The following is a 15249-nucleotide window of genomic DNA, read 5'->3' on the forward strand; positions in this document are numbered from 1 at the left end:
TCTGCTGCATGCTTGTTCAGGGTCTTTGGCCCAAAGTATTCGGAACCCAGGATCAGTAGGACTGCCAGGCAACTGGTATTGTTTAAAAGGAAATAAATATGGCAGCCTCCATATCACCCTCACCTCAGGTTCCCTTTAAGACAATTGACAAAAACACACAAGCTACCAAGTCAGTATGTGTCGCACACTACTAGTATAAGAGAAAGTACACTGCAATTAACGTAATGCAAAAATATATAAAATTCTTTATTTTTTATTTAGAAAAGGATAAGATGTGCTAGTATAGGCTTTTATCAGTGAGTGCCAGGCCAGACCTGGAGTCCACCTATATCACCCATCCCATCATATATAAAACCCTTGCCTATATATTAGACCATATTGGTACCCCACAAAACCTCCAGTATATGGCTGGATAGTGTAATGGTTAAGGGCTCTGCCTCTGACACAGGAGACCTGGGTTCAAATCTCGGCTCTGCCTGTTCAGTAAGCCAGCACCTATTTCAGTAAGGAGTTCATTGGGCAAGACTCCCTAACACTGCTACTGCCTACTGAGTGCGCTCTAGTGGCTGCCTCGCAAGCGCTTTGAGTCCGACAGGAGAAAGGCGCTATACAAATACTGCCATTATTATTATTATTATTATTATATAGGATGGGATGGGTGATATAGGTGGACTCCAGGTCTGGCCTGGCACTCACTGATAAAAGCTTATACTAGCACATATTATCCTTTTCTTAATAAAAAATAAAGAATTGTATATATTTTTGCATTACGTTAATTGCAGTGTACTTTCTCTTATTCTAGTAGTGTACGACACATACTGACTTGGTAGCTTTTGTGTTTTTGTCAATGTTCTGGTTTTGGCAGTGTCTGCACCTATTTTTTGATAAATACTGCAAATATAGACATATTTGATGTTCAAATAACTATAGTAACAAATTAGTTTCTTAAAGTATTCCTTTTAAGACAAAATGGCACAGTGCATCATGGAAAGAATGCACACCTTTCTCACCCAACCCCCCATCAGATATAAGTGCCACCATAAGAAACATTGCCATCATATTTTTTCTTCTTTTGCTGGGAAAATATGAAATATCACTAATAGAAATGTGGTATTAGCAAAGAGCTCCCCCTGCTGGTTTTTCAGGTCACCTTTGTAACCACAAGAATGGCCCCATTGTACTGCAGAGATGCAGTCAGAGTGCTCAATGGAGAAACTAGAATAGAGTTTGGTTATCGGTCTCTAAGGCCGCTGGAATTTGCCCTTGTAATTTTAGAGACTTGTTTTACTGCAATATTACAGGGACTCTCTCTTCTGCTTACAACACATTAGCAGGCAGAGGTGCTGGAGGAGTGTAGAGCCTACCATGAAATCTGTATGACCATATTTGATATATTTTTAATAAAATCACTATTCTGTGTACTATTGTTTAATGGCGTAATACCCCCGTGTAACATTGTTTAATGCTGTAATGTCTCCACTACTGATTGTACAGCACTGCGTAATAGGTTAGCACTCAAATATATTTTATTTTAGTTTCAAAATCATGAATTAACACAAGCTTTAAAAAAATATACTATTTTTTTTTTTGAAAGGGGCAGCCACTGAGGGTCCCCTTATAATGGTTGGGGACTTTCAGATGTCACCAAAAACCCTCCCTCTTCTTAGGTGTGTATCTACGGTAAGATTTTTTTTATTTTTTTTTGCACTATGGAGCCTATTGATTTGTATTTGAGGTCAATTGCTTACGAAGACTGTACAGTGTACTGAGAAGGAGTGGAAGAACTACGGGCAGGGGAGGCCTCAAAATTGCCCCAGATGCACTGTGGACACAATCTCACAGAGGGGCAATATTTAGGCTACTTTCCCACCAAGACGTTGTGTTTTAGGGGACGTTATGGTCGCATAACGTGCCCCTAACGCAACGCATGGTGGTGTTGCAGTTGGACATCAAATTGAGCCGCGTAATGCGGCTCTCAAAGCAGCCGCTCCAGGTTAGTGATGGTAAGTCCGGATCTTTTTAAGGATTTGGATCATTCGAATCGGATCATTGAAAAGATCCGGATCTTTGAACCAAATCACTTGAATCATTTTACTAGGGAAGCAGACTGGGGGTGAAATAACTAGCAGGACAGGACTTTCCCTGCACTGTACATTCTGTATGTTCCTGTTTCTTCCAGACAGACATCCACTGTGAACGGAATCTTTCATTGTGATGATCCGGATGATTCGACTCACAAAAAAGATCTGGATCAAATGAACGATTCATTCATGATCCGGACAACACTACAGTCCCACCACTAGTCACCACAGTGCAGTGAATATTAATTAATATTCACTGCACTGTGGTGACTAGTGGTTAATTAGCCATGTGGCTGGCCGCGGAGGAGGAGGGGAGACCTCCTCCTCCAACATTACTGAGCATGTGCAAGCAGTCTAACGTGGCTTAGCCCAGTATAACGTACAGCATGCAGCACTTTCCCAGAACGTGCAGCGTTACAATGTAACCCAACGTGGGCACTGTGAACAGCCCATTGATTTATTATTGCTGTGAGTTAGGCTGCGTTACTGGCTGCTGTAACGTGGGACTTTAACGTCCCACTGTGAAACCAGCCTTAAAGGGGCACTATAGCGTAAAATGTAAAAGACGTGCAAACATGAATAAATAAGAAGTATGGTTTCCAGAGTAACATGAGCCATAAATTATTTTTCTCCTATGTTGCCGTCACTTACAGTAGGTAGTAGAAATCTGACAGAAGCGACAGGTTTTGAACTAGTCCATCTCTTCATGGGGGAGGATTCTCAGGGATTTATTTATTTTCAAATGCACTTAGTGAATGGCAGTTGTCCTGTCCAACTGCCAAAAAACTGTGTAGCGAGCAGGGAGGCTGGCCAGCATCATTGTTTAAATCCTTTTTAGGGAATATCTTTATAAAAGGATAAAAGCCTTGCTGGGAATCCCCCATGAAGAGATGGACTAGTCCAAAACCTGTTGCTTCTCTCAGATTTCTACTACCTACTGTAAGTGACAGCAACATAGGAGAAATGTAATTTATGGCTCATTTTACTCTGGAAAAAATGTACTTGTCTATGTTTGCACATATTTTACAATTTTTGGCCATAGTGCCCCTTTAAGTGTGACTGCTCCATCTTGAGGGTGTGGTGATGACGCTCACAGACTGAAGCCAACCTATCGTTATTTGATGCCATACCTCTTCTGGGATATACCTGGAACTTGATGGGTCGTGATATACAAGTGTGCAGGAATATATTGCACGTGCGCATTGATTCATTTTATAATTGGATTTCGGCTGCTGGTGTCCTGCCGCAGAAATATATTCTCATATTAATTGGCTTTCCCCCAAAATTGGCCTTACACAGGGGTCATTATATTGTGAACTCCTCCAAGGAAACGTGAATGATGTGAATTCATCCATGGACTCCGTAAAGCAATGACTAATGTATCAACAATGAAAATTATAATACATTTTAATTATTTTGTTCAAAACAATAATGGTTGAAGTTAAATTCCAACACAAGTCTACAACTAGATACTTTGAGCTCAGCAGGGGGACTTGTTGTAACTTGCTCAAAGATTCCATCAAATATTTACTTTTATTACTATTATTATATAGTTGTATTTCAGTCATATTTTTATTGTATGCATTTATATACATTTTAATCTCCCATTGTTAAAATTCCAGCCACAATCATACCAGTTTTATTTTATTGGAAACTCTTGATATTGTTACTAAATACTTTTGTTCTACATTTCTATATGTAATCTTACATGGTTTCATTAGCAATGGATCATGCCTTTGCGAAAATAAGTCATTTGAAAGCATGTTTAAGGTATTAACCCCCAGAAAAACAAAAATATGTAATAAAGACAAAATGGCAGAGGGCATCATGGAAACATTGCTTTAACTTTGCACTGCTCCCCCCCCCCCCCCCCCCAAAGAAAAGACCTTCCTTAGGCCTCTTGCACACTGCAAGCGATTCAGATTCAGATTCCGCTTTTTAATCGGTTTTTACATCCGATTCAGATTCTGATTTGCAGTGTGCAGGGAGCAAACTGCAAATCGGAATCTGAATCGGATGTAAACACTGATTAAAAAGCGGAAATCTGAATCGGAATCGCTTGCAGTGTGCAAGAGGCCTTATAGGTCTTGTTTATCTCTGGAAATATAAAAGTGACATTAGCAGGGACTGGAAAATACTCACGTCCATGTTAAGTGGATGAAAATCAACCCATTTTTATTTTTTACTTAGTGAGGTATTAAAGGGAATCTGAAGTGAAAATAAACAAACATATGATATAATGAACTGTATGTGTAGTACAGCTAAGAAATGGAACATTAGCAGCAGAGACATAAGTCTCATATTGTTTCCAGTACAGGAACAGTTAAGAAACTTCAGCTGCTATCTATGCAAAAGAGCTTCTCTGAGCTCTCCAATTTTCCTTTCTTTTTAATCAAAGAAACAGTGAGAGACAGCTTCAGATAAAGTTTTACTGCAGGGGAGTTCAAAGGGTCATTAGCTCTGCTCTGCTTCATAGCTTAAAATGCAGAGTGTAGTTTGTAAACAGAAAATATGACAGAATGATGCAAGGATATATATATATAGGAGACTAATGTTCTATTAATTATCCGTACTACACATACAATTCATTATATCATAATGGGTTGGGTTTGTTTTTTTTCACTACAGGTACACTTTAATTGACATTGTCATTAATTTCAGCTTCCTTGTTCTTGTGAATTAAAGTTTAAAGAGAATGTTTTTAAGTATTTTATTTATTAAGTACTAAATACTGTTATATTTAATAATTTTTTTAGATCAGGAAATTATTAAATATCGAAAATGAAAATGTAATATCATGTGCACAATTTTATTTCTCAAGAGTCTCATCTGCTGTTTTGACAGGCAGGCTTTTGTGAAGAGTAAGGCCCGTATCACAGAGGTGCAGTGCGTTGCATCGTATGGCGGCTTACCGCACTGCAATGCACCACCTGTGCAGCGTTCACCGTGCAGCATTAGCGCTGGGGTAGGACGGATTGCGGCTTGGTAAAGCACTGCATCCCCCTTACACTTTCTACCCAACCACTATCAGAAGAGAAAGAATCATCTAATGAGACCTTTTAATAAACGGGCCCCAGTGTAGTAAGCAGAGAGGCGTTGCATACCGTCATACTGCGGGCCAGCTGCTGGCGGAGGGCCTGGTCCTTTCCGTAGCACAGGAAGCTATGGGTGTACACGTTGTAGGTCTTCCCGTATAGCCGGAAGTGCAAAGAGTTCTCCAGCGATTCGATCGTTTCTTCGGGCACAAATGTGATCTGCGTGGAGGCTCCTCCCAGATCCAACGCGCCAGACGTTTCCGTTCGCGAATTCGGCTTGAATCTGAGCAGAGGTGAATCCTAATGAAAAGAGGGAAATGAATATAAAAACATTACTGTATGGCATAAATCCTTCAAATTACAGAAAGAATATTTTTAGTCAGATTCATTTTTTTTTAAAGAAATGTTATGATTCATCAACCATGTGGGGACCTCCTAACGCTGATGGGCGTGGCCACGGCGGCAGCCCCAGGACCGCCTAACGCCAATTGGCGTCAAGTCCTGGGGCTGCAGTTTCCCAGGAAACGGCCGGATGCATGCGCAATCGTTCCCTGCCACTTCACCGAATTAGTCTGCTAGCCGCCGATCGTGGCTAGCAGGCTGTTCGTAAACGAAAGGGGAAAGTAATCCCCTTTGTTTACAACTGTACAGCTCTGTGGTCCCCTGCAGCGCTGTACGAGATCGGCGATCCCTGGCCTCTGATTGGCCGGGGAGCGCCGTCCTCTCATAGGCTGATGCCTATGAGAGGCGGAACAGGACGGATTGCCATCCTGTTCCATAAATATTACGGAGGGGAGGGAGGGAGAGAGAGCCTCATAAAGGCTGGGGGGGAAAAAAAACGGCCACAGCGATCGGACACCTCCGGCAACATGTCCCCTTAGGGACAAAAAAAGGAGGCGAGTCCGATCGCTGGGCTCCATAGCTGGACTGTGCAGGAGGCTGAACAGCCTGCACAGCCCAGCACTGCAAAAATAAGCCTGGTCTTTGGGGGGAGGGGGGGGTAGCACTGTGGTCGTCAAGTGGTTAAATAAAAGAGTACCCGAAGTTATCATAGTTTTCTTGTGATTTGTTTTTTTTACTGCTCATTTTATAGTCTACAGGTGAAACTTGAAAATTAGGAAACCTTTGCAGTGTTTTGGATGGATTAGCTGATTGGAGTCTGACACTTTGAGCCTACAGTATTGAACCTTTTCACAATAGTCTAATGGTCTGAGATTTTGATTTGGGGGTTCTCATAAGCTGTAAGCCATAATCATCATATTTATAACAAAGGCTTGAAATATCTCGCTTTGCATGTAATGAGTCTATTTCCTATATTAGTTTCACCTTCAGTTGAATTACTGAAATAAAGGGACTTTCTAATTTTTCGAGTTTCACCAGTACTTTGAAAGAGACTCAGAGATGAGTCTCTCTGCATTTTTTTACCTACCCGGGGCTTCCTCCAGCCCCATAAGCATGGATATGTCCCTCGCCGTCCTCCTCAGCGCCGCCGTCCTCCCGGTCAACCCCCGCTATGCGGCTCGGTCAGGCTCAGTCTGACTGAGTGACGTCAGCCGGGGCCTTCTGCGCTTGTGCATAAGGTCCGCGCATGTGCAGAAGGTCTTCCGCTGACGTCACTTAGCCTCTTACTGGGGAAGATTGTGGCAGAAAAGGAGGAACGGAGGAGAACGGCGAGGGACATATCCATGCTTATGGGGCATGGAGGACGCCCGGGAAAGTAAAAAAAAAAGCAGGAAAACTAATCAATGAGTCTAAAGTTTACCTGTAGGGAAAAAAAGTTCACCAAATGGGTACTTACTTCAGTAGAAGAAAGCCTCTGAAAAATCCAGAAGCTTCCCCGTACCCCCACAGCCTCCATCCACCCAGCACTGGCAGCCCCGAAACCTGGTCGACAAGGCATTGTCAAGAGGTGTGCGTGCCCCACTGCAGTCCGTGAATGGGCGTGGCCATGCTCTGCACACTGCCTCACACTTACGCAGTAAGGTCCTGAACATGCGCAGTGTGACCGCGAATATTTACGGACGGGAGTGCGGTAACAAACTTCCAGAGGGTTCCAGTGCTGCGTCGGTGGTTGGGAGGAGGATGTGGAGGATCCAGAAGCTTTCCTCTATCGAGGTAAGTACGGTATGTGACTCTCTCCTTTTAAAGTCACAGGTTTGCTTTAAAGAGTAACTGTTAGGCACAAAATCTATAATCAATTCTCCATTAGTAGCTGTTCTACATGTAAAATTGATGCTAACCAGGCAGTTTAAAATCAATCTCATCTTTTTCCTAATCGATTTCTATTCCTCATGCCCCCTGCTCTCATCTGGTACAGAGACGCAGAAGAGACGTTGCATCACATGCTAATTCAGCCTCGATTAGCTTAAGTCTCTGTCACTCTTGTTTTCCCCTCCCACACCTCTGTGATTGGCCACTTAACGCTGGCCACTGCCAGCTGCTTGGGCGCAGGAAGGGGGGGCCAGAAGCTGTTCCCTGTCACTGTCCTCAGCCCCCCTCCTGTAATGTGCCATGTCCTCTCCTTCGCGCTCCCGCCTCTGTCTCCCCCGCATGCCCCCTCGGCTTCCCCTCTCCTCCCCGCACTATTGCAGAGTAGAGCGGGGAGGGAAAAAGACAGTGCACACAGACTTCACCTATTAATGGTTCCAGGCGCTGGAGTTCCCATCTATACTCTCTGCACTACCGCCGGAACCATTAGAATGCTTTAGCCTACGGGACCCTACCAGGAACAGAATTCTCTGGATTTTACAAATGTTGTAAAATCTGAATGAAAACGTGGACAGCACAATTCATCTGTTACGTAGTAACAGGCAGCAAGTAATTATCTACTGGCTTATGTATGTTTTTTTTAATGGCATTGTATGGCTAACAGTTGCTCAGAAAACCTGAACTGACAAGTTACTTGAGATAAAGTAGACATGGGTATGTAACAACTAGTTTACTATCAGTACAGACACAGAGCAGCTAGTTTACTATCAGTGCAGACACAGAGCAGCTAGTTTACTATCAGTACAGGCACAGATTTACTGATTACTCTGTACAGAATGATGCTGCAATGGAGAATTATAACCTGCTTTGAGACACTCTTTCCCTCAGACACCTTGATAAATATGGGTCAGTTTTATTTCGGTCACACTGATTACAGTCTACCAAGCTAGATTGGAGACTGTGCAGCATAACAACGGTGGTTGCTGTGAGATGTGGGGTTTGCTAGCGACACAGAAGGACACATCTGCCGTAAACACGAGCTTTGGCGGCGGGCGAGCGTGTACGAACTTGTCTGAAGTTCTCCTGGAGATAGTTGATGGTGATCCAGCCATACGCGCCCTCCTCTTGCCCTGTAATTATCCTGGCACCTTGAAAGTCGAACGGAAACGAGCGCAGCGTGTTCTCTACCGAGACGAGGACCTCTTCTGCCACCCTGGAGTTACTAAGCCTAAAACAACAACAAGCAGAACAAGCTAATTAGTCACACAACGTAATCTAAACAGTCAGCCATCGTGGCAATGCAAAGAAAAAAGGATTCTTGTTATTCATTCATATGGCGGCATTGTCTTCCACGGCGCAATTCAGAGTAAAACAAGCAAACATGGGTACAGAAAAATACACACACTGGTACATAATACAGAAATGGGAGACAATATATGAATAGTAACAACTGTATGGTGAATAACAACATATAGCACCTTACAAGACGCAAAAGGGTGAAAACCTTTAAAAAGGAACCCGAGGTGAGAGACCATTGGAGGCTGCCATATTTTTTGCACTATAAGATGCTCTTGACCATAAGACGCACCTAGGTATAGAGGACAAAAACCATAAATATATACTAAACCTGGTGAAGGGGCATCTTGTGGAGTATGCCCCCTTGTACCTCCTGTGTCCCTCATGTGCCCTCCTCTGTCCCCCATGTGTCCTCTATGCCCCTGTGTCCCCCTTGTACCCTCCTCTATGCCCCTTTGTGCCCCCCTTGTACCTCCTGTGTCCCTCATGTGTCCTCCTCTGTCCCCCATGTGTCCTCTATGCTCCTCTGTGTCCCCCTTGTACCCTCCTCTATGCCCCTTTGTGCCCCCTTGTACCTCCTGTGTCCCTCATGTGCCCTCCTCTGTCCCCCATGTGTCCTCTATGCCCCTGTGTCCCCCTTGTACCCTCCTCTATGCCCCTTTGTGCCCCCTTGTACCTCCTGTGTCCCTCATGTGCCCTCCTCTGTCCCCCATGTGTCCTCTATGCTCCTCTGTGTCCCCCTTGTACCCTCCTCTATGCCCCTTTGTGCCCCCTTGTACCTCCTGTGTCCTCCTCTGCATGGGCACAGTACAGGGAGTCCCTGACATTGCGGAGGGTTGGAGGTTCATACTGACAGGCGTTCACAAGTCAGGAACTCCCTGCATTTAGACTGTAATGCTGGGCATACACGGCTCGATGCCCCCTTATCAATCGAGCCGCTAATGGCTCGATTGATAATATCCGACGTGTCCGATCACCGCGGGGATCGATTCCGCGCTCAATCCCCGCAGGCGGACAATAGCGGTGAATCGAGCGGGTGATAAAAAGCACCGGCGGGGACGAGCGGGAATCGATCCGCGCGGATGAGCCGTGACTCCCCCCCCATTTTTGGGGGAGAAAAAGTGAGTCTTGTACTCCAAAAAATACAGTATTTCATTTTGAACAATACCAGTTGCCTGACAGTGCTGCTGATCTTTCTGGTCAGTAGTGTCTGAATCACACACCTGAAACAAGCATGCAGCGAATGTTGCCAGAAACATCTGATCTATCGGGATATGGCTAAAGCTGGCCATTAACGGTAACGGTCCAATTTCTAGCGAAAAAACGTTCTAACGATCAGAAATTCTGATCGGATTGGTTGTAAATAATCTCCATTGGTGGACACAATCGATTATGAACGAGTGAAAAAAAAATATCGCCCAAATGAATTTTCGTCGAACGAAAATTTGGATTTTCTTGGTGATCGTGACAGATAGGAAGCAATGATTGGTTAGTTGATGGTGTAGTGAACGATTTTTCATCCGATCAGAATTTCTGATCGCTCGAACGATTTTTCGCTAGAAATTGGACAGTTAGTGGCCAGCTTTAAAGTATTAGAAGAGGGTCATCAAGGCAACTAAGGAATTTGCATTGTTTAAAAGGAAATAAATACAGTATGTCCGCCCTCCATAGATGTCTCACCTCGGGTTCCCTTTAAGATGGACACAAAATGCACCTATTGAGCTAGAATCATCAGTAAAAAGAAATGTATATTGACTGTTGAATGATCGAAATAAAAAAATATGTAAAAAAAAAGGGATTTATTTCAAGCAATTATTTTAATCATTAAACATTAAAATAAGAAATGATAATGTATATCTGCTTGGAGCCACATATTGTGATTAGACGGGCAAACTTTTTAGTTAAAGTACCCCTTTTGCATTTACAGTGCCTTCCACTCTCTTTTGTTTTTCATAAAGTAAGCCTGTAGGTGAAAAATCCTCTGGATCCTAATAAGGATTCCCCATCTCCCCCTGACAGTCCGATCCAACGCTGCCAGCCCTGAGAAGAAGCTGACCACAATATTTCCGTCTGCGCTACTGCGCAGGTGTAGTAGCATCTCTCTGCTCAGGAGATGGAAGGAGGATCAGGAAAGCTTATGGGACCCAAAGCATTCCCTCTGCATAGGTGAGTATATAACTTTTTTTTCAGGATGCTTTAGTATTACTTTAAAGCATTTTTTTCACATCTGCCTAAAAACATCTGCATAGAATGGTCTATGCCAATGCTATCCGACCTCATGGGCAGGGGCGTGGCAAGCACCAGGAATTGTGCAGAGCATCAACATCATGGCTTCGGGGGTGTAGCCAAGCGTGAACAAGAGGTCCGCCTGCCGGGGGAGGAAGGGGGAGGAGACTGATATAAAAACAGGCCGGACAAGCAAGAGTGGTCCTCAGGCCACCAGTTGGACAGCACTGGTCTATGCTGATAAACTGGAACCATAGGAAACAAGCTGACATTTTTGTAGCAGAGAAGTCCTGAACAGAAGCCTCTATAATACTCACAGTTGAGGGACCTGTACCCCTGTGGGTTGGCACTGGGCACTAGCCAGCAGTAAATGAGTTTATTTGCAGATGGATAATGTCTGGCTTGGAAGGTAGACATACCTGAGTAGCCGCATCCCAGCCGTGGCTCCCAGGTACACGGGCGTCTCTTTGTGCTTGTTGGCGGGAATGTGTTCTAGAGCCTTATCCATACAAGTCTGGAGAGAGAGGCCAGCCCTTATTGGATTCTCGTGGTAGCTGGATATGCCATTGCCTGTCACAGGAAGAGGAAACATGTTAGATCTCAACATTCAGGCCTGGCTTCAGAACCCCAAAGTGTTCCAGGGTAGCCAGAAGATTTTGTACAAATTACAATGTATCTATTAAGAGAGAGGGAGAGAGAGAGAGAGACACACACACACACACAGGGTGAAAGGCACAATTCACACTATGGCACGGGTGTCCGACTCCAGCCCTTGAACCATGCCAGTGTTTATCCTTTTGGGCACCTCGTGTAGTAAATCCTACGCCGCACTTGTGGCAGTTCTAGCCTGATGCGGCGTAGGATTTACACCGTCTGCCATTTTCGCTCCCGACGCGATCGTGCGCACCCGAGAGGGGAGATTAAGCTGTCATATCACAGCTGACATCTCCCCTCAGTGATCAGGAGCCATCGCGATTGGCTCCTGATCACGTGATCACTACGATCGCCGGCGGATTGTAGTGATAACTAACAGAGCAGTGGCTGTCTGAGGGGAAGAAGAGGATCCACTCACCTTCCTGACGTTCCCCTGGCGATTGTCGCTCCCCTCCACTCTGGCCGGCATCCCCGCTCGCTCTGACGTAAGTGTCTGGTCCCGGCTTGATGACATCATCAAGCCGCAACCCGGCACTTAACAGCAGTGCGAGCGGGGATGCCGGCCAGAGCGGAGGGGCTAGAGCTGCCCATCGCTGGAGCCTGGGAGGTGAGTAAAGGCTGCTGGCAATACGAGGGACACCTGGCCACACAGGGGACACAGTATATATACGCAAACATTAGGGATGATCAATGAGATGCAAATATTTCAGAGTTCATGCGGATTTATGTTAATTTTTATGAAAATATATGCAGCTTGAAAGTGGACCAATTAACCTCCTTAGCAGTAATCCCGAGTGAGGCTCGGGACAGAAAGCCGCCGAACAGGGTGGTAATCCCGTGCCTGAGCGAGTTATATCCAGGGGCTGCTGCAGACCTCTCTGAGGTATGTTTTTCTTCTTGTTTTTAGGCTCTAAAAGCTTGTGAAAATGTTATGGCTTTTAGACCTTAATGCTGCTTCTACAGTGGGCAGTTAAAGTCCCACATTACAGCAGCCTGTAACGCAGCCCAACTCACAGTAATGAAAAATCAATGTGCTGTTCACAGTGCACACGTTGCGTTCTGGGAAAGTGCAGCATGCTGTGCGTTATACTGGGCTTTAGCTGCGTTAGACTGCTTGCACATGCTCAGTGACTAGTCACATGGCTAATTAATATTCACTGCACTGTGGTGACTCCTGGTGGGACACGTAGTGTTGTCCGGATCATGAACGAATCGTTAATTTGATCCGGATCTTTCTTGTGAGTCGAATCATCTGGATCATCATAATGAAAGATTCGGTTCACAGTGGATGTCTGTCTGGAAGAAACAGGAACATACAGAATGTACAGTGCAGGGAAAGTCCTGTCCTGCTAATCATTTCACCCCCAGTCTGCTTCCCTAGTAAAATGATTCAAATGATTCGGTTCAAAGATCCAGGTCTTTTCAATGATCCGATTCGAATCATCCGAATCCTTGAAAAGATCCGGACTTCCCATCACTATCCTGGAGCAGCTGTTCTATCAGTATAGATAGAAACCAGCGCACCAAGAGCAGCGGCTCGCTCTGACGTCCAACTTCAACACCACCATGCGTTGCGTTAGGGGCACGTTATGCGACTATAACGTCCCCTAAAACGCAACGTCTTGGTGTGAAAGAGGTCCAAATCTGGAAATAATCATAACGCCAGGGAGGTTAATATAAATCCGGGTGGGACTTGATTGGTCCATTTTCAAACTGCATATATTTGCATCAACTCTGAAATTTTTGCATCTCATTGAGCCTCCCTTAACACACACACACACACAAACTTTTAGCCTATCCCAATGTTAGTGGGTGTGTTTATAGATAAGTAGGCAGTTGGTGCCATTTGTTTTTTTTTCCCATTCCTGCCAGCAGTAAAATTGATGACCCAAGAGGCTCATAAAGAATCAAACAATATGAACAAATTACATGGTGAGTATCGATTATTTCGTAAACTATTTTTTTTTTTTTTTTTTACTTCTCACTTTGCAATGTCTTGATTCATTTATTTTTCCTACTACTAGGTTTAGGTAAAGTTCCTCTGAAAACGGCAGTTTGCACAGCGAGGCACAGTAGAGTAGATGATTAATAAAAGTATCTGGGAGAAAAAACACAGATGGTGCCAAAGATAACAGCAGCGGGGAAAGCAGTCCGGGAGGGCGACGAGGAACAATGGTGAGACCCGACATCTCGAGAGTGATATCACCACCTTCCCACGGTGACATGGTGGCCTCCTGAAACGGTGGGAACCAGCCTGGAGGAAGGGGATGATCTCAGCCAGGAAATGTTGGGTTGCACCATTACTAAACCATCCAACTGGCTTCACAGCTGTTGGGTCATACCATTGCAAAACCATCCAACTGGCTTCACAGCTGTTGGGTCATACCATTGCAAAACCATCCAACTGGCTTCACAGCTGTTGGGTCGTGCCATTGCTAAACCATCCAACTGGCTTCACAGCTGTTGGGTCATACCATTGCTAAACCATCCAACTGGCTTTACAGCTGCTGGGTCGTACCATTGCAAAACCATCCAACTGGCTTCACAGCTGTTGGGTCGTACCATTGCAAAACCATTTTTGTTGGTTTTTAGAAGTTGGAAGAACCATTTTTTGAAGTTGGAGGGAGGAAAGGACACCTGATAAAGCTATATGGGGGGGGCATTGTTAACTTTTGACCAGCGCCCCATTTTATCTAGAACTGGCTCTGTCCAAACCACTATAAGTGTTGCTAATTGTGATTCACAGTCCTGACCCTGAATGTGGTGAGTGGATTTTGGACCATTTTGGCTAGAAGGCTGATCTTCAATAAATAGAGATTGTCAAGAAGGTGCCAATAATTTCAGCTTGCATGTATATTTCTACAACTGTAAGCCGCTTGCACAAGCAACAGGAAGTGCATTGGACTGGTACCATTCCAAGCTGAAGACATTTTCCATGAAATTTACATTTAAGCTGGAAGTATTAGCATCACACCAACCATCTCTACTCAGGAACGCAACGAGCGTGCGTACGAACGGCGCGAGAGACCTGGACCCAAGACAGACGGTCAGCGAGATGCCAATAAATGATGACTTGTATCCAGATATCATACAAATTGTATGCAGCTCTAAAGTGGGCGATTTAAAATCACCAAGCAATTCCTAGGATTGGCCCAGTTCGTAGCTGCATAAAACTTGCATTAGTAACCAATATCGCAAAAAGTGTAACATGTGTTTGCATACTTATAACTACACACCTACTAGAGTAAAATGAACTAAAAACTACTTTTTTTTCCTATGTTCCTGTAGATCACAGTAAACAGTAAAAATATAACAAATCTGACAGGTTTTGGACTAGTCCATCTCCTCATGAGGGATTCTAAGGATTTTTTTTTTTCGTTATTTCAATTGCATGTACTGAATGGTAGTTGCTTAGTCCAACTGCCAAAATAGTGTGCAAATGAATAAGTAGAGAGTCTGGCTGTTTGTATACACAAAGACAAAAGACAAATAACATTTATATTGCGCTTTTCTCCTGGCGGACTCAAAGCGCCAGAGCAGCAGCCACTAGGGCGCGCTCTATTGGCAGTAGCAGTGTTGGGGAGACTTGCCAAAGGTCTCCTACTGAATAGGTGCTGGCTTACTGAACAGGCAGAGCCGAGATTTGAACCCTGGTCTCCTGCAGAGCCATTAACCAGTACACTATCCAGCCACCACATTCTTTCCATGGACTGCTTTATCTAAAGAATGAGGGCTGGTTCAGCCGCCCG

General features: G+C 44.5%; 1 protein-coding gene across 3 annotated transcripts in view; it reads right to left on the bottom strand.

Annotated features, from left to right (window-relative positions):
* ENTPD1 (ectonucleoside triphosphate diphosphohydrolase 1) overlaps positions 1-15249 on the bottom strand; it is a 206353-nt gene that overhangs the window by 22679 nt on the left and 168425 nt on the right. For all 3 annotated transcript variants that reach the window (XM_068255123.1, XM_068255122.1, XM_068255124.1), the window contains 3 exons: positions 11266-11416; positions 8393-8552; positions 5186-5416 (listed from right to left, as the gene is read on the bottom strand). In XM_068255123.1, coding sequence (XP_068111224.1) covers positions 5186-5416; positions 8393-8552; positions 11266-11416 — 542 coding nt within the window. The remainder of the gene's footprint in view (positions 1-5185; positions 5417-8392; positions 8553-11265; positions 11417-15249) is intronic.

The sequence above is a fragment of the Hyperolius riggenbachi genome, chromosome 10 (assembly GCF_040937935.1).
Source record: "Hyperolius riggenbachi isolate aHypRig1 chromosome 10, aHypRig1.pri, whole genome shotgun sequence".
Classification (NCBI taxonomy): Eukaryota; Metazoa; Chordata; class Amphibia; order Anura; family Hyperoliidae; genus Hyperolius; species Hyperolius riggenbachi.